Source organism: Culicoides brevitarsis, chromosome 1 (genome assembly GCF_036172545.1).
Source record: "Culicoides brevitarsis isolate CSIRO-B50_1 chromosome 1, AGI_CSIRO_Cbre_v1, whole genome shotgun sequence".
NCBI classification, from domain to species: Eukaryota; Metazoa; Arthropoda; class Insecta; order Diptera; family Ceratopogonidae; genus Culicoides; species Culicoides brevitarsis.
In genome coordinates this window covers 16,292,354-16,318,997 of record NC_087085.1, presented here as the reverse complement: position 1 = coordinate 16,318,997, position 26,644 = coordinate 16,292,354, and the positions used below count along the sequence as shown (strand labels likewise).

Here is a 26,644-nt window from a genome sequence, read left to right as displayed (position 1 = left end):
ATCCCTTTTACAAAAAAAGAGATTAATTTAATTACTTAAGGGATTAATTTGAACACTTTTCAATCCGTAGGGTAGTTCTCGATGGTCCTCGTGCGTTTCCAGTGTTTGAAGACTTTTGAAACCAAAATTAGTTTGTCTTCATTAAAACAATTTTCTCTCTTTCAGACAACAACATTAAAGCAATATTTGAACATCTGGCTTCTTCTTCCGCTTTTCGCTCGTTATATCGATGGTTGTCTTAATTAAACTCGTATTTTCTTTTATTAAGACTTTTATATCCTGTTTAGTGGTTCGTAATATTTTTTTTTTCTTCATACATTTTTCGGTTTTCCTTCCTTCGCAACATTTTAATTGAAAAATCAAACTTTGTAATTATTATTTTCGAGTTTCGTTTTTTTTTTTTTGTCTCAAGAGAGTCGCGGCGGCACGAGGAAATGTCGCGTTGTCAACCGTTTTAGAGCAAAATCAAAAGTTTTAATCAAAATATGAATATTCAAGTGAATAAAGGGCGTGCGTAGGTTGAATTTGAATAATTAAATAACCGAAAGACAAACGATTCTCGTTAAAAACTCGCGCGCTTCTTGACATTTGACAAAAATCCATCAATTTATGGGGGTCGTTGATTCACCTAAAAAGTGGAAAGGTGACTGTACCCCCCGAAAAAAAATTTGTTTAAAGTCAAGAACATTTCAATTATAAATAAAATTTCGCGCGACAACGAACATTAGTAAAACAAACATTGAATCAAGAAATCATCTAATCATTCGTTTAACAAATCGCACCTCATTATTTATGCATGCCGTACTTCTGTTGTCGTTTGTTATCATTATATGCCGTGCCTCTTTTCGGGACTTTTGCGCGCATTGTCCGAAAAATATGAAAATTTTACGAAAACAAAGAAAAGCGAACACGAAATAAAGCTTTGTTTAATTTATGACGCGATAAATCCTTCGCACTTCTTTTGTGTGGATCGCGAGGATGGCGCGATAATAAAAGTAACAACGAAACAGCGGATAACCTTCTTTTTATGTTTTAAATTATTTTTTCGTGTCAAAAACGGGGACCAGCTGAGTAAAAGATTAATAAAAAAGGAAATAGAGAAGGATAAACTTTCTTCGTTTTTTTTTCGTTTGTTCCTTCGTTTATCATCAGATGAGCTTTTAGTCTTAGTGTGAACTGTGTTTGCTTAGTAAATAAAAAAGTGAGTATTTTTCAACAGCTTAGCGCGCTGCAATTTAACACGAAAGTTAAATAATACTAAAAACAAGTCACGCATTTCAAGTGATTTTGGAGCTTGAGTTTGGTTGATTGAAGCTCGAGCATTTGATAAACGAGGTTTTTGAGATTCAAGTCTTCAAAATTTTTAAATTTTAATAATTTTTTTAACAAAAATTAATTTTTTGACCAAAAACCCATTAAAAATATTCTAAATGTGGCTTTTATTTTAATTAATTATTTTGAAAGATTGTTCTCGAACTCAATTTTTTTTAAATTTTTTTATTAAAGCTTTTATTTTTGGCCAAAAAAATTTATTAAAATTAAAATAAAAATTTTATTACTTAAATAATTAAATCAATTTAATATTAGATTAATTAATTTTTAATTATTAATTAAGTAATTAATAAAAATTAATTAATTTAATTGATTCAATTATTTAATTAATAAAATTTTTATTTTAATAATTTTTTTAGCTAAACTTTTAATTAAGCTTTAATTTTTATTTAAGAATTAATTTAATTTAATACCAACTAATTTTTATTTAAACAAATTTTTTGTCCAAAAAATGAAAAATTAACATTTTAATTATTTAAAAAAATTAATATAATTTTTTTTTTTAATATTTACAAATGAATTTTTAAAAAATTCAAAGAAAATTTAAAAAATGTCTATTTTGATGCTCGAGTCTGACGACAGAAAAAGTTTAACGTTCAACTTTTTGGCATCTCTACGCATTTAAGTTTCAATTTAGTTTTATACAAAAGACGAGTAATGTCCCTTTGACGAGAAAATGTAATGCTCTGGCGTGAAAGCCCAACTAATTGAAATGAAAATAACTGTAAAAGAGATTTTTCTGTGTGTGTGGGTGTGTGTGAGAGAGCTCTTTGTTCTGTGCGACAACGACCGACTATCAAGGGTATTATAAAACTAAGTGACACTGACATTTACAACTATTAAAGCTATTCATTCAATTCATTTTATTTTATGTTTCGTGTTTTAATTGTAAACACCACGCGTCATTGCTTCTCTTGTTCTCGTGTGCCACTTGCACGTCAAAATCCGGATGTAGGTACGACGAAAAGACGCGTTGCAAAGGGCATAGCACACGGGATTAATTGTGGAATTGATGTAGCAAAGGGCGTAGAAAAAGTCCCACAACTCCTGCGGAATGCATTTGGCGCACGCGGTCAACGGCTTAACTAAAACTAGAATATTGTATGGTGTCCACGTGACAATAAAGCTAAGTAAGATTGCTGATAGTGTTTTGGCGGCTTTCGTTTCCTGCCGTTTCTCCTGCGACTTTTTCTTCTTCTTGACTTGCCGCATCGCGACAACGGGCTGCTTCGTCATGGGCTTCGGGATGATTTTCGCGTTGAGCGGAATGCGAAAATCGGGCGCATGCGATTGCCGTCGCCCGCCAACGAGGCTGTAGTCGGAATCGCGTGACGGCAACGGGCGTCTCGGTGGTACTGTCATCACGGGCAAAGGAACATCGTCTTGTATCATCTTGATGGAGGGTGCGCGCTCCTCTCCCTGCCCATTGTCGGGCGGGAGTCGTATCAAAATCGTATATACAGAGTCTTGACTTACCGAACGGGAGCCAAGGCGATTGCTGGTAGGCAGGGAACGCGAGTCACGAGCTCCCGGTTGTGAGGCGGGCGTTTGGGCATGCGGCGTTTGAAGCGTTGGCGGCGCTGCCTGCGTTTGTTCCTGCAACTGCGATAAAGGCGCTAACGGTGGTCGCACGGGAGTCGGCGAAATGTCCGGAATCACACTAACCATTCCGCCGCCACGAACACCGGCTGTCGCATACGGATCGCGAATCACGTTCAGCGACGTACATCTAAGAAAAATAAATACAAAAAAAAACATTTTAGACACGAAAATAACAAAAATTGAACAGAAAAAGTCAGACGACAAAAATTGATCGGCTGCCAAATCCGTGGAAGCCAATTCATTAACATTACATTAGCTTTCAAAACAACATAAAGAAACGTAAACAACGTTATGGAAGCTTGTTTTCGCAACTCTTACGTGTCAAAATAAGGTTCAAGTTCAAGCAACCATGAAAAAAAAATAAAATCTCTTCTAATAAAATTTAACAACACTTATTTTGTGAGTTGGTGCGTTTTAACGTCAAATCATAAGAAAAAATCTACTTTTTTTTCGACAATGCAACTCATAAATCATAAAACAAAACAAATTTTAATGTGCTCGTGTGTGTTTCATCATCCACAAAAACTATTCATTTGTTAGCACATTAAAGTCAGTATTTTTGTTCTACCTGGAAACTGAGCTTGGTAAGGGAGTTTCTATCGATACAGGTGTTGCATACCCTAAATCTGATGGGTCCTCTTGTTCATACCCGTTATATCCGTCGTCGGATTCTTCGCGACCGGAATGCCACCACGCGATGCACCATTCCTTGATGCCACCGAAGAACGACGTCGGTTTCGCCGTTTGTATCTGCAAAAAATGAAGGAAATTTGAATAAAAATCAATGACTTTCCAATTGATGCCAATTTAAGTGAACATTTTGTTTACAAGAAAGTCGTTTCGACAAACCAATCAAGCAACACAATTTTATTTTTAACGTCTTTCAGAATTTATTGTGAAAAAATGAGATATTTTGCCCATCGAACGTCTGTCTATCCATAACGATATATAAATTTGCCTTTTGCTAATTCAAACTTTTTTATGAAACTTTTTTATTGAATTTTTACGAGTTTTCAAATATTTTCCAAAGTTTTTCGTCAATTTTATGTTGCTTATGAAACTCATACAAATATTTTCAATTTTTTAAAAGTTTTTATCAACTTTTTGCGGAAAACTGAAATATTTTCTCAAATTTTTTAAAGTTCCCGCGAATTTTTATCACATATAGAATTTTGTTTTATTTTAATTAAAATTTAATTAAGGTAAAAATTTAAATTTTAATTAAAATTATTTTTTAAAGGTTAAAAATGTGTAATGAAAATTCGCAGAAACTTCGAAAAATTTGTAAAAATATTTTAGTTTTTCGGAAATTTTTTTAAAAATTTTGAAACATGAAACGTGAAAGTGACAGTTGGCGAAAAACTCATTTATGAAATTTCGTGAAAAATCGGAAAAACTTGAAATATTTTTAAATATTAAAATATTTATGAGCAACGTTGCAAGCAAAATTCGAAAAAATCTTTAAAATCAAAAACTTTTAAAATGCGGTTAAGCTTTTCGTCAAATCGAATACTTTCCAATATCGTTCCATTTTCAAACTATCACGACATCAATGGACATAAAATATTTTACGAGCAATAAAATGTTGCCACACTCGATTTGTTTGTCGACTCGCATCTCATCACATCTCACATGCTGGTTGTTTGTCCCTTTTTTAAGTCTTATAAAATAAACATGAGCATGTTCGCACGCGTCAATGTTTAAAATCAATCGGAAAATGATTTCACCATCGAAGCAAAAATACTTACACTTGATCGTCGTGATTGTGGTCCATGGGCGTAACCGGAGTCAGAAAGTCCGGTATTTGTTGTCATGTACATGCTTTCGGCATCGCCCGACGATTCGGATCGCGGTCGTCGCCACGCATCTGTCTCTTGAGCCGCTACTTGTGATATCGTTACAGCACCCGTGTGATTTACAGCGGTATTTTCGTCACTGAAATAAATAGAAAAAAAAAATATTAGGCAAGGTCATGGAACAAAATTTTTTCATTATTATTTCGGAAATTAATTTCCCATAAGATTCATAAAAATCCGACAATTATGTCATGTAAGAATATTAAATTTCGTAAAAGATTTGCACAGTTGATGGAACAAAGGAAAATTTTCCTTTAATTTAGCTTTTCTTTAATAATAAATACTCATCATGGCATGCAGGCTTAGGCAAAAAAGGGTCAGGTATAGCATTAAAATAATGCTGATGAAAGGCTTTTTACCTTGTCGTCTCTTCTCGTCTTCGGAATTCGCTTACATTTTGTCGTATGAGACACACGTGTTTTAAATTAAATGATTATGTTTGATTGAACTTGGTTACAATGAAAACTGTTATTTTTTTCTCTCTCTCGTTTTCAGGGAACAGAAAAGCTTAAATTGCTTTCTTGTATATAGTTCATTTTTCGGGTAGCGATTATAAAAGGCACAATTCAATTATGTAACTTTATCTTTTTTGGCAACACATCCCATCATCATCCAACGTCACCACCGACGAGCTCACACAATTTTTCGTGAAAAGGATGGTAATAATAATGTTCTGTATCACTAAATTGAATTTTTATCTGCGTTGTTTGGAATAAAAAAGTCGTTTCGTTTATTTTTTTTTCTCTCTCTCTCTAAGGTCGGTCCAAATTTTTTCCAATTTTTCGTCTCTAAAATTAAAAAAAAATAAAATAAAAATACTTTAAATTTAAACAAAAATTATAAAAATTAAAATGAATTAAAAAAATATTTAAAAAAAAGGAAATAAATTTGATAAAAGAAAATAATAAAAAATTTAACGAAAAAAATTAATTAATAAAAAATTTATAGAAAATTACAAAAAAAAAATACAAAATAATTTTGGAATACTTTTTCATATAAAATGACGAAGTTAAAAAAAAATAACAGTTTATCAAAATTTTTGTATTTTTTTTAGTCATTAAAATTTTAAAATTGATTTTAGAACGTTTTAAGTTAAATATTTTTTTAAAAAATTACCAAAAATTTTTAAAGTTCATTTTTTTGTGAAATATATTTTTATAGGAGAAAATCTATGTAAAAATACAGATTTTTGTAAACAAATTTCAAAGTTTTTCAAAAACTTCCTTAAAAAATTTTGAAAAAAAATTTAAAAAAAATCAAAAATATAAAAAAAAAAATATAGGTGAAGGTAATTTTTTATGAAAATTTGTCCCATTTGATTTTTAAATGAAAAAAAAAAAATAATAACTTGGATAAGCATAACAAAAAATAATGGAAAGTTGTTGGATTTTATGGGACCACTTTATTTTTTTGCTAAATAATAAGCTAAATCTTTGCCCTTAATGTGTGTGATGACGTAACATTTTCCATTGTGTGAAAAAACCTGACCTTTATTGGCTTCCTGTCTATTAAATATGGAGACGACTGGTATCCCGAACATTTCCTATCATCGCATCATTCAACATTTATTCATGTGTACGTGAAGCAATTCACAAGTGTTTCGTCATTTTATATTTATATCGTTTGGTTTCTAATCTTCTGCTTGTTCGGTATTTTATTTCAACGATATTCATTGGCACTTACTTGAACGCACTCGAGATGTATGCAGAATATTTCCTCGAATATCAATCTACTTGTCATAAATCATTTCAGTCTAATGCTTTTAAAATTACATATCATTTTACAACATATTGATTTTCCTTCCTTTGAATCCTCTGCGATCTCTCAACATATCATTTTTTTTCTTCTTTCTTTCGGGAAACGTTTTTGCTCCATTTTTATTGTTTTTTTTTCATGTGCAGAAAAAAAAGATAGTAAAAACGGTAAAATAGGGGGGATAATCATGAGTTTATAAGAACAATAAGTTTTTTTTTTTGTTCAAAAAAAGGCTAAGTGTTCCTTTATTCGAGTGCACTATATCGCAAACAATAAAATACAATTTTTTTCGTTTCATGAGCGATTTACGTCCGTGTGTTAGTTTAAGCACAATACCCATACACACACGAGAGATAACTCTTCTAAAACACTTCATCATAAATTGAATGGAAACGCAATGTGAGCATGAACAAGAGAAAGTGGGGGGAACGCGTCGCTCATATGACGGATATGGAAGACACACGGACATGTTAACTCTCGGCATGGCGGAAATGAAAAAGAGTGAATTGTATTGAAAGTGATATCATGAAAATTAAATGTGTCATTTGGTGTAAAAATTATCGGTCGATGGGGAATTTGAAACAAAAGGTATGCAAGGTTTGGCAGGTTAGATGACGGCAATTTTCCGCACTTTTATCAAAAATGTTTGTGAAATATGATATTTTTCTATTGAAATTATTTTGCAGAGAGGACTTTAATGATGATTTTGACCAAGGTTTCAAATTTCTTTTATTCGTGTAGGTTTGTTTCATTTTTTTGGAAAATAAATAACATTTATAAGTTAAAAATTTATTCCAAATATATATTTAACTTTTGTTGAAAAAAATTTTTTTTTTAAATAATCAGTTGTTGAATAATTTTGTTTAATTAATTTAAATTATTTAATACTTTTATTGCATTTCGAAGAAAAAATGTCAAAGTGTCAAAGCCATTTTTGTCAAATCTTGCTCCAAATGGATAAAAATTTGTCAGAGGACTCTAATTTATCATTTTTAATCATTTTATAATTCAAAACTGCTAAAAAATTGAAACTGAAAAAAAAAATTTTTCTTTGACATGGTTTTGTTTTGAATGTGTATGAAATTGCGAAAGGGTCATGAGGAGTACGAAAATGTGAATTGAGGAGTACAAAAAATCGTAGATATATAACATCGAAATGCGGTTTTTTAGACGGTTCTCTATTTTTTTTATTTAATTAATTATTTTATTATTTGTTTATTTTTTTATTTATTTTTTTTTATTAATTTTAAATTCGATTTTTACAAAAAGTTTAATTTTATTAAATTTAAACTTTTAATCAATTTTATTTTCTGAGAAAACAATTGAACGAAGTAAAACAAGGATTTTTTTATAAAAAAATTTAATCTTATCTCTTGAGTGAAACAAATTCTTGTTATCTTTTAAAAATTAATTAAAAAATATTAACGTATAAAAAAATAATTATATAAATTTTAACATTTTTTACATGAAATTTATTTATTTTATTTTCTTAAAAAATTAATTCAAGTTTTTAGTTCAAAATTTTTTAAAAGACTTTTTGAAGCAAAAAATCGAAAAATAAGAATTTTCATCTGAAAAAATCTTTAAATTTCTTAACCTTGTAACAAAAAACGATTTTTTTCACACGTGTAACTCGATAGTCAACACCCTTTTAGAAAATATTTCCATGATAAGCAGAAACGCACAAATAGTTTCATATCGATTATTTTTTTCGCCAACAATTCAATTCAAACCTAACGAGGCTCACCAAAGCGCGTGTCGTCGTCAAGAGCTAAGCTTAGCTTTAAAAAAATAAATTTTATAAAAAAAACGAATAATAAAAAACGGATAAGAGCCCTGAAACAAGGAACGCCGACATTATCATCTTCATGCATAAATAAATTGAAAAACTGGTTCTCATCTTATTTTATTTTATTTTTCACAACGAAAAAAAAAATGACAAAAAATAGAAATTTTCTTGTCATGTGAAAGTGTGCGTGTGCGAACGAGTGACACACGATGACGACGCCGATTGTTTCGCATTGAGACATTACTAGCGCGTTACGTACGGTTATAAATGAATAAATAAATAAAAAAAAGGAAGAGAGAAAAATATAAAATGATATTCAATATTCAGCAAAATGAATGACAGAAATGATATGTGACAAAACAATCCAGCACACAATGAGACAAAAAGTTGTGTCATGTCGCCTTTCAATTTGCTGCGTACATTTATTGCGACATCGCAACGGAATATCAATGGCAAATAATATGCGATGATCGAATTTTCCGCTCGAAATGAAACAAATAGGTGTTTTTCTCGTTAAAATGAATGACATTGTTGTTGTTGTCATTTTCGTCGTGTCGGAATTTTCTCGCAACTTTTTTGAGGAATTCGCGAACATTTCTGTGGAAATTTTCTGATCAAATGACAACTTTGTGTCTCGCATGACAACGTAGGTAATTAAATCATTATAACGAAATGTGAGCCCACTTGAGGCTCACATCTCATTTGAATGCATGGAAAAGTCGATTGATCCCATACAAACATCATAATAATGATAAATAAATATTTTGCTAGGACCAAATAAACAGGAAAAAGAATGTTTTTAATATGAAAGGAGTTTTCTCGTTCATATTTTTTTTCTTTTCTTCCCTTTTTTCTGCACAAAAAGAAAATATAATAATAACGTGTAACATGAAATGAAAGTGCTCTCGGTCTTTTCCTTTGTTGTTGTTTGACTGAACAATATTTCCCGTCTTATTTGTGTGTTTGCTTGCCAAGCACTTTGATCATTTGTACGAGAAATAAGAGGAATTCGAAGACGATATCGCCCGAAGTTGTTAAGAATTTATTTTTTGTATGCCAAAAAAGAGCAATAAGAAGTGGTTATGGGTAAGGACTTCTTTAAAAAATAAACGAAAAAAAATATCAATATCTTCACTTAGGCGAATAAATTTAATATTTTCATTTTTTGTCCCATTAGGATTTTTATAGGGGGGAGGGGAAATAAAAAAAAATATTTTTAATTTTTTTTTAAATAAACTTTTAACGTTTTTGGACGTTAAACGATGATTTTAGTTCAATTTTATTATGATTTTAATAAGACTTTAATTTTTCATGATTTTTTATTCAAAAAATGCCAAAAAAAAATTTTAAAATTTGAATTTTTTCGACAAAATCGGAGGGGGAGGGGGTGAAAAAAAATTTCTTCACTTACCTTGAATTGGATCGTTTCGAGGAATCCTTCTTGCCCGCTTGCAGATTCGGCAGATCCTTTTGGCGCTTCTTCGTTTCGCGCCATATTCTATAGTAGAGGAAACACATGACTGTGACAGGCACATAAAAGGCTGCAATCGCTGTACCAAACGTAATGTAATGATTTGTCTCGATAAACTGGATATAGCACTCGTACTGCGGCACGGTGCGTTTGCCCTCGATATAGGGCCAGCTGTAGATCCACGGAGGCCACAGCAGCAAACTGATGCCCCATGCCGCACTTATCATGATGGCGGCACGCGTCGTTGTCCGTTTCGCACGATATGTAAGTGGTCTCGTAACACTAAAGTATCTATCAAAACTTATAATTAGTAGATTTAACACAGAGGCATTTGATGCTAGGTAGTCGAGTGCGAGCCATGTATCGCAAATGTAGGGCCCCAGTGGCCAGTAGCCCAAAATTGTCGATACCGCAAACAGTGGCATCGATATCAGGCCAATTGCAAAATCCGCTATTGCCAGGGAGAATAAAAAATAATTGCTAATCGTTTGCAGCTGCTTGTCAATCTTGAAGGAAATCATCACCATCACGTTGCCGGCAACGGTGAGGACACTCAGTACGATTGCCACGACGCTCAGGATAATTTGTTGCGCGAGATTGTACGCTGCCGTGGGACGTGCATCCGCCAGCGTCGCATTTATCGCACTCATGTTGGCATCCTCGAATGAGGACAAGAAGTACGTTGGGGTCGTCGACGGCGGCACCAGGGTTGACAACTTTGTCGTTGTCTGATAATATTGTACAGCCATGGTAGATCTGTTGTACGCGATATCGCGGTCGTCGTCGTCGTCGTGGTTTTGTAGCGCCGGTTATTTGTACAGACAAGCCTTTTTCTGCTTATTGTACCACATCTGGAACGAGAGAAAGATAGTAGAATTTGAGAAACTTTAATTGCCATCACAAATATAGCAACAAATAACCCTGTGGGATTATATTAATAATTTTTAAGGTAAGTCAATAAATTGTAATTAGAAAATTTATGCAAATTTTTCTTTTAATTAAAAAAATAATAATGATAAAATTGAAAAATTTTCTTTTTTTAATTTGGTTAAATAATGCTTTCCAAAATTTTATTATTTTTTATTTCTATAAATTCTCTACAAAAATAAATTAAAATTTAAAAAAAAAGTATACCTAAATTAAATAAAAAAATTAATAAATTTTTTTTTCAAAGTTTTTTCTTTTATTTTTTCTAAAAATAATTTCCAATAATTTGTTAATTTTTAATTAAATTAAATTAAATTAAATTTTAATTAAATTAAATTAAATTTAAAAAAAAAAAATTCTAAATATTTATATTTTTGAAAGAAATATTTCATCTAAAAAGAAAAATTAAGAATTTGTTTAAAAAAAGCAAATTTTTCCTAGATAATATTTTTTCATTTTCTCTTATGATTTTCAATTTTTAAAATTAGGTACCTTGAGGTACCTAAAGTCTGTCAAAATATTTTTTCCAAATTATATTTTTTTGAAAAAAAACTCTTTTAATTTTCTTCAAAAATAAATAAAAAATTAAATTACTTCTATTTTTTTATTAATTTTTTTTAATAAAATAAAAAAAAAATTAATTTTTAAAAAATTAATTTTTATAATTTAAATTTTTAAAAAATTTTCATATTTTTGAAAGAAATATATCTAAATTTCTTAAAGTTTGTTGAAAATTAATTTTTTCAAAAAATTAAAAAAAAAATGAAAAAAATTCTTTTTAAAATTTGGAGTAAAGTGATTTCGTTCCACAGGGAACTTTAAAATAAATACAACAGAGTGTAGTAAACTCGTTGGCAAATATCCTTCGGCGACACATTAATTTAAAACTTGTTCAAAATCATCATGCCGAAGATTAATTGTCTTTGTTCTTTTAGACAACTTTTATTTACAGATCAAACAATACTGATAAATTAGGCGGAAAATTTGCTAAATTTTCAACTCTCTCTGTCTCCCTCTCCCATCTCTCTCTTTTCTCTCTCTCTTGCCTTTTTAATGATTTTCCATCAGAAACAAACAAGCTAGAAAATTCCTTTTCATTTTATATTTAATTAACAAGCTAAAACCATTCATTATTAATTCCATCCAACTCAAAGTTAGTTTAACTAAATAACAGACTTTGAAAGCGTAAAAAGTGTCAAGTGCAGAGAACGAACGAAGAGAAATAATAACAATAATTGTACTTGTCTCAGATTTCCACCATGTACGTTACGTGAAGCAGTTAAACTGTAACATGTGTTAATAATAATAATAAGTAGGTACATAACAAGCCATCACTTGAATGAAATTTCTTCAACTCATTTCAACATTTCATATTTAACTCTCTGTCTCTCTGCATTTGGAGGAGGGAATTGTAACGATAAATGAATGAAAACCGAGAGGAATCTGCGATAAGGAGCATTACAGCAGAAGACGAAGAGGAATATCTCGCATAAAATAACCATTTTGAATAAATTTTACAAGTGTTTGTGTCTCTTTTTGCATGTTATTTGTCGGTATTCCCACGTTAATACAGACTTTTGTGTCACAAATAGCGATACAAGGACTCACCAAGAGCGTTCTAATGTAATTTGAATACGATATTTTCCTCCATGTACGTAATTCACTTGTCTTGTCATAAACTGGGGGGTGCGCACACACACACACACAGGATTGAGTCACAATTGGATTGTGTAACTACTTGTTTTCAACATGATTCACATTAATTTAACACAAAAAAACACACACGACGAATGCCGCTTTAAAAAAAAAGTAAAATGAAATTCTCTCAAGTGCTTTTCATTTTCTCGACAAGCGTTATTGTTTGTGTCACTCGTGTGAAATCTCGTTTTTTTACGATGATTTTTACTTTTTTCGTCGCCCACATTTGTCGGAAAATTAATTTTAATGTGATTTATGGGACGTTCTTGGTAATTTTTGATTGAATTATCCATGTCAGTTGTCAGAAACGAGCTGCATTCGCTTTAATTGTTGGACATTTACTATTTGCGTTGCTTTGAAAATTGCTTGCCACAAACAAGCAAACAGGAAATTCATAGTTAGTAGTCATAAATTATTTCTTGCTACACACCTTCCGCTTATGTAAATATACACAAAGTCATTGCGATTACTTCCCAAAGTAAAGTTGTAAAGTACAAAATTATTCTCTAGGCACCCCTCGATTGCTTGGCGTGCAATAAAAGAAAGATATATGGCTTTATTTCGCTCGCGTGAAATGCTTAATCTTCAAAAGCGGCGGCAGCAGCGTCGTCGTCGTCGTTGTTGAAAGAGATCAGTAACACAATTAATTTTTAAGTGCTACTCCTAAATCTTCAACGAAAATGAATAAATTTTATCTTTTATTTATTTTCTCTCGCTTATCGCTGTCGCTCATGAATGGAGATGCCATGTACTCCATTAAGGCATGACTCTGCATAAAAATTCACGATAAATAATTGGAATTGATGGGAATTTGTATTTGTTTGTCTTTTCGTTACTCAGTGGGACAAAGTTGCTTTTTTAAAAAATATTTTTTTTTTTAAAAAAATAAATTTTAAAGTTTAAAAAAATTCTCCAATATTTTATTCTAATTTTTTAATTTTAATTTTTTTTAAAAAAATAAAATTTTTTAAGTTAAAAAAAAAGTTTTTTTAAAAAAAAATTCTAAAAAAATGTTTTCGCTTAATTTTTTTATTTTTTCCAGATTTATTTAATATTTTTTAATCTCTCAAAAAAATTAAATATTTAAAAAAAAATTAATTAATAAACTTTTCATCTAAAAATTCTTCAAATTTTTGATTTAATTATTAGATATTTTTATTCTAAAAAAAATATTTAAATAGAAAAAAAAACAAAATTTATTTAAAAAAAACTTTTCATTTTAAAATTATCCAAATTATTTTAATATTTTTTATTTCCTCAAAAAATAAAAAAAAATAGATGGAAGCTAAAGCAGTTTTTTTAATTTAAAAAAAAAAATAAGTAAAATAATAAACTTTTATATGTATATTTTAATTTCCATTTTTTTTTTTTTGTTTTAATTATTTCATTATTTTTTATTTTTTCAAAAAAAAAAAAAAAAAAACAATAGAAATTTTTTGATGAAAACTTAAAAAATCTTATTCATCCCACAGGGTAAAAATTTCAAAAGAACTCGAGAAAATTTGACAACTCCAGAAAAACGTTTTAAATTTTAAATCAAAACCATAAAAATTAATCCAAACCATTAATTTTGATTGAATGTGTCAGAATATCGAATGCATTCCAATTTCCGAAATTAATGCCAACCAAAAAACCACATAATGAACCACTTTAATCAACATTTACGGCGGCGGCGTCGGCACAAAATGAACGTTAATTCAGACAAAAACCCCCATTTAATTCAAAATCATTAAACATATAATCAAAATCAAAACACATTAAGAGGATTAAAGGGAACTCAAGCAAAAGACACACAAATCGATTCAACAATTTTCTGTACAAACAAGCCGAGTCGACATATTCCTTTTTTTTATTTCATGTGTTTTGTCTGTGTGCGTTCTGTTGAAATCATTCCAGAAAAACACACACAACAATTTTTGGCATTTACCCAAGTAGGTGACACATTCAATACCTTTAAAAGGGTTGTTTTTGTTTATTTTTTTGCTTTTTTCATGTATTTTGTCATTGACATCCCGAAACGAAATGAAAAAATATTTTTTGTTTAATGATCAAAGGCAGTAAAAAATTTCGATTTATCTTAATTGAATTTTTTGTGACTTTTAAAATGTTTCCAATGAATATTGCAGAGGACTCGGATAAAATAAAAAGTGGGTCATTTATTTAATTATTACTCTTCATCAATATTTACAAGGGAATTTTATGGTTTTTATGTTAATAAAACAACATTAATTAATATTTATAATGAAGGAAAGGAAAAGCCATAAAAAAAAGTTAATTTACTTCTGCTTTATGTCACTTAATAACAATATAATATAATGATATAAAATTTTCATAACTTCCATCCTGAACAAAAAACGGAAAACAATTAGCAAGAAAGGCAAAGAAACACAAAAAATAGGATTTTAATTAAATTCTTTGTGTTTTTTGGACTAATTTTTCAAAATTGCCAGAAGCAACTTTTCTTTTTATTGAATTTTTAAGATGCGAAACATAAAAAAATTAAAGTAACACTTAAAAAACTTTCATCATTATAATGTAATAATAATAAAATTGGGTTATTTGCAATATTTTTCAAAACTAATAAAAATATTATTATGATTTTTCTTCAGAAAATTCCAAGTGCTGCAATAAAAAACGACAAAGTGACTACCGAGCATGATATAATAACTTTTTATTCGCATGGGAATGAAAATGGAAGACAAACAAGATTAGCAGAGAAGAAAAATAAAATAATTCTTCAAAGAAAGTTGTAAGTGAATTAAGAAAATGCTACAATTTGGCACAAGAATTCATATAATCTTATTACAAAAGTTACATACATTCGGAAACTTTTGAGAAAATTTTGATACTCGTGTGTTTTTAATCCGAAAGGTGACACACGTGTCAATGAACAATTAAATAATTACACAAAACTTTTAAACTACTTTGCAAGTTTTACATTCAATATTTTAATAAAGAAGACGCCTGAATATTTTTTTTTTCATGCAACGACATTTTTTTTTTAACTCAATTTAAACTCAACTCGTCAATAAAAATTATTTTTCAACTTTCCCTTAATGATAGTTGTTGTTTAATTTCTTCGCCAGAAGACGAGAAAATAAAATTATAGACATGTGTAAGAAAAATGTCGCCAGTTATAATTTACGTGAGACACATGTCTTGTTATCGCAATTTTCTAATGCACGTTTCCTGCTATTAAATGTGAGCAGGACATTTATGAGCAGTTTGAAATTAAAAGGAGGTCAGATGAAAGGAAAATGTCAGTGGAAAAGGACTTTATTAAGGAAGTGTACGATGCTTTCCGGGGAAAAAGGGATCCCACGTCATGTCAACTGGAAATTGTGTTGGATCGATTGAGGTATGTTATTTTTTTAATAAAATATTTAAAAAAAATCATCCATTTTAGAATCAAAAAACATGTTAGGCGGAAATGAAATTTAAATATTAAACAAATTATGACCTAAAAATTTTTTTTCTGTATTTTTACAAAATTTTTTAAAGATAATTTTATATTTTTTTTATTGAATTAATATTTAATTAAATTTTTCTTTATTTATTATTTTTTTTATATAAAATTCGAACAAAAAAAATTAAAAAAAAAATTTTCAACCTTTTTTTAAATTTTTTAATTAGGTTTCTAATTGAACTTTGCAACGTTTGCAAAAAAAATTAAATAAAAATTTGATCAATATTTTTTTAAATATTTTTTTTTAATTTTTACTCATTAAATTTTTATACTTTTAAAAATTAAATTCAAAAATATAAAAAATAAAAAAAAATAAATTTAAAATAATTTTTAATAAAATTTAATTTTTTTTTTCTTAAAAAATTTTTTTTAGATTCACCGGAGTCTTACACAAAAACCGCCAAATCTCAAAACTCGTTTTGTCAGTCTTACTTTTCAACATCGCTACTTTATTTTACTTCATAACGACGACAAAAGACGTCATTGCTGCCTTAGACAGCACATTAATTTTGATGGGATTCTCACTAATTGCCGCCAAATACAGCGATTTTCTTCAAAACTCATCGAACATTCGAGACTTTTGTGGAAAAATTATTTCTCACTACAAGAAAATTCAAGTTCATCCTGAGATGAAGCCGAAATTCCGTTTACTCTTTGCCATCAATGGATTAGTGAATTACATTTGGGGATTATGCTTAGCTGTTCAATTATTTTCGGCGTTGACGTTTCATGCGTTACTTCATTACGGAACAACTTTGCCGTATGAGGCTCGATATCCTTTCTTAAAGTCGTCGTCGTCTAAGGGAATTTTTTTCGTTTTGACGCTTTTTCAGAGCTCCATGTACCTTTACAGCTTATTTTTGGTAGTAATTTTCGGTTCAACGATTATTTGCTGCATTTTTTATATTTTTATTTTTCTTGAGCTGCTTCAACATAAAACAAAGGAATTGGATAAGCCATGGATCGATGATAACCAAGCAAGGAAAATTTTGAAGGAAATTGTCGAGGAACATCAAATCCTCATCGGGTAAACAAAAATTTATTTTATTTCGAAAATATTTTAAAACTGAAAATATTTTTAAAAGTTTCACTAATGAGACAAATAAGACATTTAACGGAAGCTTGACAGCTCAAATGGTTGCCAGCTTTACCATGCTCGGCTTTAGTGGATTCATGGCAGTTGTTGTGAGTAAAAATCCGTAATTTTAAAATATAAATAATTTATGAACTTTTCTTCACAGACAACTGATTCGCCGGCACTTTGCCTAAAATTTACTGTTTTCTTTTTTGCTGTCTTTTGGCAAGCGGTTTTCTGGTGTGTCAATGGACATCAACCATATTTTGCGGTAAACATCCTCATTTTTCATCCGAAAAAAACAAAATCTCTTAATTTCTTCAAATTTCAGAGTCAACAACTGGGTGACGTGTTATTTAAAACGAGCTGGCACGATCGTTCCGTCAATTATCGCCGGGATTTTCTCTTCGTACTGGCACGATGTCAAACGCCATGCCATATTTCCGCAAAAAATGTCTGTATTTTCAACTACCAGACACTGTTAATGGTAATAATTGTCAAGTCTATCCCAAGAGACCGAAAAACCGCCAATTTGATTGATTAAATTTTATATTGTGTTACAGATATGCAGGAAGTCGTACACTTCGTTCGCCTTACTACGCACTATGGTGGCCGACATTAAATTTAATTGATCAATCAAGGGGCGGAAACAATGTTAATTTATATTTTGCAGCAGAGAAGGGATTAGTTTAAACAGTTTTAATCTGTTTGTTGTTTGTGAGATAATAATCAATAAATATTTTGGTAATAACAAGGCGTCTCCATCTAAAGCTATGTTAATAATGTTAATGAAATTTTATGGCGCTCTTTTGTGAAATTTGTCATAAACAGGGACCAAAAAAATATGTGCTAAAAATAAATTTTTCTATTCTAAATAAAATATGGATTTATAGAGGAAAAAAATTGGAAATTTAGTAAATTTTAACAAAAAAATTCATAAAAATGCAAAAAATTGTTTTTTGTTAAAAAAAAATATGTAAAAAATATATTTATTAAATTATTTTAAAAAAAAATAATTTTAAAAATTATTTAAAGAAAATCATTTTTAAAATTATTTTTTAAAAAATTAGTTTTTAAAAATTTAATTTAAAAAAAAAATAAAAAAAAAAAATTTAACATTTTATAAAAAAGAGACAAAATTTTAAAAATATCTTTAGTGAATTCTGATCTTTATTTTAAAATCCAAAAAAATTTTTGTTTTTGACCTAAATTTTTATTTTTTTTTTTAATATAATTTTTTTAATTTTTGTTTTTTTTTCAGTTTTTATCTTCAAAATATCCTAGTTTCCTTAAAAAATTTAATTTTTCTTTTATTTCAAAATAATATAAATATTTTTTTGATCCCTGCTTAAAAACTACGAAGCTATGAATGAAAAGCAGAAACCAGATTTAATAGTGAAAAACGAACAAAAAGTAACTGGCATAAAAGAAAATGTTTATAAAATATATTACTTTCGCCATACAACAGCAACAACAACAAAAAGTCGTAAAGAGCTACAACGACGACCGAACGCAATTTTAATAATTTAGAAAAATTACCTCAATTTATCAATCTTATATATCTGGGGCACGCATCTACACACAAAATAGCAAAATTGGATGCGGAACAAGAAAAAAATGAATTCCAGATAAAAGCTTTTCATCATTATAATAAACTGGCGGAGAAACTTTTCCGTTGGTTTGCGGGAAGAAAAATTGATAGAAAGGTATTTTTTTCGCGTTTTCCTCCCTTCATAAAATTTTTGAAAGCCCCTTCTCACCTTTCTGACACGACAACGACGACTGAAGTTGTACAGAAATGATCAAATAAAATGGAAAATGGTCCATACCACTTTTTATGTCCATTTCTTTTGTGTAGATACCGTCGGCAAAAATCATACAAAATTCATCACCATCCCATCCATTCATCTATCATGTCATAGGAAACGGAAGTATTTCAGCTAAGAAGACGTTGCGATGATGACGACGACAAAAAGCGACGTAGACGAAAAAAAAGGGAAAGTACGATGGAGAATATTTAATTAATTGTGTTCCTTCGTACAACCCATTTTTTATGTGTTTTTCTTATTTTTTTTTCAGAAATTTTTGCGTTGTAATGATGTTAAAAGGTTGACGACGACGACGGCGAGATATCTTAGTTGATAGTCCCATCGCGCTTATTTGCTTCATTTGTATTAACATCTTTTTCGTCTTCTCACTCTCTTACTCGGCTTGCTCTATGATGGGCTTCATCATCATCGTCATCATTTGTTTACTAAATACGTACAAACTACAGAGCAGAGACGACGAATTTGATGTTAAAGTGATTTTCTCGGTATTTTACGTACTCGTGTAATTAACTTCCCGCTGTTTCTGTAATAGCTTGTCACTGGTCTCACACACACACACACATGCCACATCTATCAAACAAAGTAGCTAAATACTCAATCAATATCGTAAACGGTCTATCCGAATTTTCGTTGTGGTATTTTCTGCAACGAAAAGTTTTTCGAGTTAAATTTACGTACGATTTCCCATTTAACGGATCGGGTTATATTTACAAAACGGTGATGCTATATAATGAATATCAAAAATCATACAACTGGGTTTTTCGTCCCAGTGCATATTTTAAGTTTTTAAATTATTATGCACTCGAAATTTACCCCAGTTGACATTTTAAAATATTTGACCAATGCACATTTAAGATTTTTGACCCAATGTGCATTAAAAAATTTGGCCCAATGCACATTTAGTATTTTTGCCCCAGTTGACAAATTAATATTATTGACCCAATGCACATTCAAGATTTTCGACCTAATGCACATTTTAAAAAATTAACCCAAAACACATTTAAAACGTTCGAGCCAAGTGACATTTTGATATTTTTACCCCAATTCATATTTAAAACTTTCGTCCCAATGCACATTTTCAGCAACTCCGCTAAATAGCAGTTTGGTTAAATGGGAAGTTGTACGTATTTTAAATTACGATACATATCAAAAAGTGAGGAATTTGAAAAATAACTCATGAAATATTAAAAGTTGTTAAATATTTTGCGAGGAATTTTGCCTTTATAACTTTTCCCTTCGACTTTTCATCATTATCGCTCCATACAAAATTTGAACAAAATTTTACACTTCTCTGAATATAAATCCGTTTAGTTCGCAAAATATTTATCTTTTTACATGCAAAATTTCATTATTATATTATTATTTTCTGCCCACTATCCCATTATTATACGCTAATAAATTCCCAACATTAAATGCGAAAATAAATTTTCAGAGTATGCTTTTAAAAGATAAGACTCGTTGTCGCTCTTTTTCTCCGCACATAACACTCATCTCTCACTTTTGCCGTATACACACATTAAGTAGCTTATAAAGTATTTTTCGCTGCGAGAGAGAGGCGAGAGACGCCGAAAAAAAGGATGCCATGTAAATAAATTTATTTACTGTTTCATTTCAGCTTTTATTTTTATTTCACTTCATCCTTTTTATTCATCGCGTCGTTGTCGCAAGTTGTAAGTTCATGTTACGTATAAATGTTTTAAATTAGAGAAAAAGTCTCTTTATTATATCGCTGAATCTTTATTATTGAGTGGGGTAACATTCAGATTTTATTGTTATTTAAACAGGTAAAGACACGGGGGATTTCTTTTATGCTCCGCATGAAAGTGATTTTTTTTCTTTCATATATATTTTTAACTCTGATGTGGTTTTTTTTTAATAGAAAAAAAATCAAAAAAATCATAAAAGAGCAAAAAATTAATAATAAAAAACGTCTAATGCAGTAAATAAACAACCAATAAACACTTCACCTTTCGATCGAACAGTTTATTGGCCTACTTTTCGACATTCATCAAACATAAAAAAAAATATTTATTTTGCCAAGTACGCAAAAAAACGCAAAACACACCACAAGAAGCTGTTTATGTTATTTATTTATTATCCTTGATTATTATTTTCTTATTTTAATTGATGGTACTTTTTCTGTGAATTGACTCTTTCTCGCTTACTTGCGGCTCGAACAGAGTAGTTCAATGTTATTTACACCCTTTTACTTCATTCAGTTCGATATAATTTCTCTCGTTTCTGTTTACTTATAATTTACTTATTTATTTATTTTGCGTTCTTGGTAAACATAAACAAACGAAGTCGAGAGAAAAAATACAACTTTACTAGAATAAAATGGATAAAACTTATTTCAACATCATCAAAGAAGAAATTTTAAATTAAATTTAAACTTTAAGCGAATTTTTGTTGCAAAACTTACTTTATCAGATATTCCATAAATTGATTTCCAGCCATTTTATACCAGAATCACAAATATCTACCACCATTGTTTTATATGATAATACAAAATTTTTATTAAAGAAACACTTCATAATATTTAATCCTTAATAAATTAACATGTTATTTGATTTATATCATAAATATATATTATTTTATTATTATTATTTATTATGTTGTATATTTTAATAGAAAATGTTACGATTATTATTAATTTTATTATTTATTACTTAGTCACACTGATTTATTTATTTATAATTTTATTTTATGTATTTATTAGGATTATATGTCGTTAACACTTTATTATTATTTTTTTATTATATTATTTAATGAAGGTGTTTAATATAATATAATATGAATATAGGAAAACATTTATATATTTGTGCCACACAGATTTTGTCTTTTTTTATTAACTATTTTTTTTATATTCGAAATTTTTAATCCAATTCCAAGTTTCAGTTGAAATACCTGTAAAAAATAATATTTATTTTATTAATTAATTTATTTAAAAATTTAATATATTTAATTTAATTTAATTTTATTATTAAAAAAATATTTTTATCAACGAATTTAAATTTTAATAAAATTTTAAACAAAATTTAATAATTAATTAATTTAAAAATTTAATTTATTTTTAATAAATTTTTAAATTTATTTATTTATTTAAAAATATTTTAATCAACGAATTTTGTGAAATTTTAAACAAAAATAAAATTAAAAGTAAAAAAATAACCTCAAGTGATATTTTCGTATACCATCATTGTTTAAAAATAAAACTTTTTGCATAATTTTCAAACAAAAAACAAGTACCGCTATAACTATAAAATTCATTCATTCACCGACATTATTATAATAAGCAACTTCCATTGATTGACAAAAAACGCTCAAAGGTTCCACGCGAACAATGATTATGAACAAGAAAATGGTCAAAGCGCAAGCAAAAAGAGAGAAGAAATGTGAAGGAAATTGAAAATGCCTTTATAATTATACAATGTTGCCTTCGAAGAATTCTTTTAGAGTATTGAGATACAAAGAAATAACAATAATAATACAGCAGATGGTACAATATTTTCCGCTAATAATACGCCTACAGCTTTTTCGGGGTATATCATGTCTAATTTGCCGTATTTTTTTTCTTTTTTCTCCAATTTAATACAATATTTATAAAGTAAGTAAGTTATTGGATGAAAATTAAAGGTAAGCGACGCGGCTTCATAAAAGTTCATGATTTCATTATAAATTATTGTGATATTAAATTATTTTATAGAAAAATCTAACACACTCCCTTGGTCCGTGCTTGTAGTTAATAATAAAAAAGGGAGAAAAAAAAAGTTTTTCTTACACACAAAATATTGAATATCAAACCGCAAATCAAAGGAGTGGCTCGTCGTCGACGATATTGTTGTAAGGAGGGGTGTGCTTTCCATTAAGGGCCATTTAACCCGCTCACTCTTTGATTAGACCGTTCGATGTACCTCTCATTAAAAAGAGGAGCGTCTCGCTAGCAACATTCTCGTCAAAATATGAGAAAACTTTTTAATTTTTTTTTTTTTTGTAAAATTTATCGACAGCTTTTCAATTGAAAAAATTTGTGTTAATAGGTTTTTTCGAACTTGACACATGTTCACACTTTTCAACTGCCTTTTACATAAAATAAAGTTGAAAGGTGTGAAATCTTGAAACGTTTTTCCCAGTGTGTTGTAATAAAAATAAATAACAAGTACACACAAAATATTTTTCCCTTTTTTATTTTTATTTTTAACTGATTTTTCCGCATGATTTCCCAATTGTTTCACGCATTTATGCACAATGTAAGGCCATTTTATTATTAAAATTATTACACGAGCATGTTAGGAATTGATCGACGCTGTCTGTGTCATATAAAAAATTAAAATAAATAATGGAGGTAGGTAAACAAAGTACTGTTTGAAAAAAAAGTGACGATAAGTGGGAAGCGAAATGATTTTTAAAAATAATATAGTACCACAGGAAGTAGGGAAAATAGACAAGAATACTTTATGGTAATGCAATTAAGTTTTTTAATTAAATTTTTAATGAGAGATTTGCATAAAAAAAACGAGTATGTTATGCTGAGAGTAAATTTAGTACTTGAAAAGGGAAAATATAGAATAAAAACGTGTTTTTATCATTTCGATTTTAATTTTCGCTTTTCAACAACTCGTAAATCAATAGATTTTTAATTTAATTTTATTTACTTGGATTTATAAAGTACCAGTCGTCAAAATATTTCATAATTTACCGTAATGTAGATAATGTTAAAAAAAACCGTTAAAATTAAAATGAAACGGAAAAATGTAAATAAATTAAGAAAAGGCGAATTTTACAATTAATGTTTAATTTATGAAATTTTTGATGTTTTTAAATATTTTTTAAAATAATTTTTAATTAAATTTTAATTTTTTTTCACACTAAACTTTAAAATAAAAATCCAAAATTAGCTAAAAATTTTTAAATTTTTTGTTGAAAATCTTCAAAAATTTGAGTTTGAAACAAAAAATGTTAATGCAACGAGTTTCGACTTCTATTTTCATTTTAAGAGAACAGATTTTTAAATTCTCTTAGAATTATCTACACTACGGTAATTGAATTTAGACGAAAGATTTTTAATGACGTTACAAGAAATTTTAATTAAATTTAAATTTTAAAGGGAAAAAATTGTTAAAATCCAAAAATTATTTTAAAATGTATAAAATTGTCTTAATTTTGAATTTTTTAATTATTTTGGGATGAAAAATTAATATTAAAAATTGAAAAATCACGCGAAAAATATTTTTTTCCATCTCTGCTTAATGAACCATTTCTCTATAAATGCATTACTAAGACATCATCATTCAACACTTTAACACAAGGAATTAACCGAACAATGATTTTTCATCTATTATTTTATCTCGAATCCCATTTAAATAACAGATTTTTATCAAAAACAACCTTTTTTCTCAATCATCGTTTTCCTTCCTTTTTTCTCGTCCACTTCCCTTGAGTGTCACAAATTTACTAGTACAACTTTTGATACATGAAATACAAAAAAGAAAAAGGTTAAAGCCCTCTTCTTATGAACTGATTGCACAAATTTAATCAAATTAGCCAAAGAGAAAGGGTCTCGTGTGTGTGAAAGCGAACCACTTAGACAAAATTTGTTCATATTTTTTGCGTAAATTATTTTTTTTCCACTAAAAATATTTTTTTTCCGGAATATTATCGAACACTATTTTGCAATAAAATTTAATAATATGCGAAAAAGGAAATAAATCACGAGAAAAAAAAGATATTTTGTCACACACGTACACAAACAAAATTTTGGGGATTATTTTTTTTTATCTGATAAGAATTTTTTTTTCTTATTATTTGACAGTCGACACGTAAATAGTCACACACAAACACACATTCGCTACATTACGAGATTTTTATACGGAAATTTGTATGTGACGTGTGTGTTTGTATGAATGGGGAAAGTAGATGAGCAGATGCTTTTTTCTCGATTTTTTTCTCATTTCACACTGATATTTCGTACACAACAAACTGAGGTCACCGTTTTCTATTTTTTTATATTTTTTTACAGGGAACTGATAAAAATGATAAATAATTCATTAAAATTCGTTGATATTTTTTTTTGTACGGAATATTTTTTTGTATTACATTTTTTTTGTTGTTGTCTTCTTTTTTTGATGTTGATGATTTTCACTGTTTTTTTAATATTTTTTTTTAATAATTATTTTAATACACTGAAAAATTCCTTCGTTATTTTATTTTTTTTTATATTACACATGAATCGGGTTTTACAAATTTATGCGAGAGAGTATTTTTTGTGTATTTCTATGTATGACGATGAAAAAAAATCACTTTTTTTTGTTAAATAGTAGATAATTTTTATCAAAATACAAAATGTATCATCAAAATTTTAACGTTAAACTTTTCAATTCCTTCAAATTTATTATGTTTTATAGATTAGAAATTTTCCTATGTTCGTTTTTCGCACTAATTCGCAGAAAATTGTGAGTTTTTTTTACAAATTTAAATAATTCTCTTTCGAACACGAATTAAAGCGCGTTGTCATTACAAACTCTCGTCCGGGACTGACTCATTTTGTCTAGATTCCGTTTTATCCTGTGCAAAAATGTGTTCGAAATGTGCGAGAGAGATTTCGTACACACACAAAATTTCACACACACAGAGAGATGACATAAGTTTTGTACTCTCCATTCATAACAACCATCTAGAAAAGTGGTACATATTTTGTCTGCCTCGTCGTCTCTGGCAATCCAGACATCATCGTACAGGACACGTAGCGCCACATCGGATGCTGCCGTAGCTGTGTGCCGTGCCGACGGAGCAAAATCTCTTCTCGCTGTGTGGCACCGTGTCGGGGCGCGTCACGCAAGCGCACTCATTATTAATTGATCGAAAACCGAGCTTTCGTTCCCTGTTGTTTGTAACGCGTTCGGTGTTGTGTATGGCCGTTTACTTCGACAAACGAACGTACGACGAGATGAGAAGTTTTCCCATGTAATCAAAGATGAGGAAAACACGTACACGAAACAACAAAGTCTCGAAATTCTCGTGTGATGTGATGATTGTAGACAAAAAGTTGGGTTATACGCGACACACAAAATGTATAATGAATGGTTTGATCCTAGTTTTAATTTTTCCTCTACGAACGTTCGTTGAAGCAAAAAACGTTCAATTTACTAACTTGACGTTATTTTAAAGTAAAATCGCGTGTAAAGTACCAGACGTTTCCTCTGCAATAAAAAGAACAAAAATTAAGTAAAGGATTAAATTTTCATCAGAAATGTTTTTCTTTTGAAGACGGATTACATGAGCTTCATTTCCACAAAACAAGAAGAAAATTGGTAGAAAATGAAGAAGTCGCTTTTGTTTCGAATTTTCTCATTAAAATCCCATCTTTTGCCAGTGATGACACACATACACATGCGTTTACATTTCTCGAACTTCAACAACATTAATATTTTAATTTAATCAGTGTTATTCTTTTTGTGAGGTGGAACTCCTCTTTTATGTTATTTCATCATTGTGTGCTCACTTTTGTTGAAACAATGTCGTTAGTCTATCATAATATACATTCTTAACAGGGTTGAATAATTTTTTTATTAAAGAAAATGGACTTAAGACTAAAAAAAAATTATTTTGACTTAAGCTTCGACTTAAAAAAAAACTTTAGAAAAAAAAATAAACTTTAAAACTTAAAATTTACCTAATTTGATTAAAATTAAATAAAAAAAAACTTGACTTTTTTTCAAAAATTTTTTTCTTCATATTAAAGTTTTAGCTTTGCTTAAAGGCTAAAAAATCTCATGGCTTTAACTTAAGCTTGAAATTGAAAAAATCTTTAAAAATATTTCGTAAAAATCAAAATATTTAAATTA

At 28.9% G+C, this 26,644-nt stretch overlaps 1 protein-coding gene across 1 annotated transcript; it reads right to left on the bottom strand.

Annotated features, from left to right (window-relative positions):
* Positions 1–2,214: 2,214 nt before the first annotated feature.
* Positions 2,215–21,335, bottom strand: LOC134832193 (muscarinic acetylcholine receptor DM1). Its single transcript, XM_063846148.1, has 5 exons — positions 21,223–21,335; positions 9,746–10,656; positions 4,683–4,869; positions 3,503–3,684; positions 2,215–3,061 (listed from the first exon to the last, which is right to left on the bottom strand). The coding sequence occupies exons 2-5, from the start codon at positions 10,552–10,554 to the stop codon at positions 2,215–2,217; spliced, it is 2,025 nt and encodes a 674-aa protein (XP_063702218.1). The 5' UTR covers positions 10,555–10,656; positions 21,223–21,335.
* Between the last annotated feature and the right edge of the window lie 5,309 nt (positions 21,336–26,644).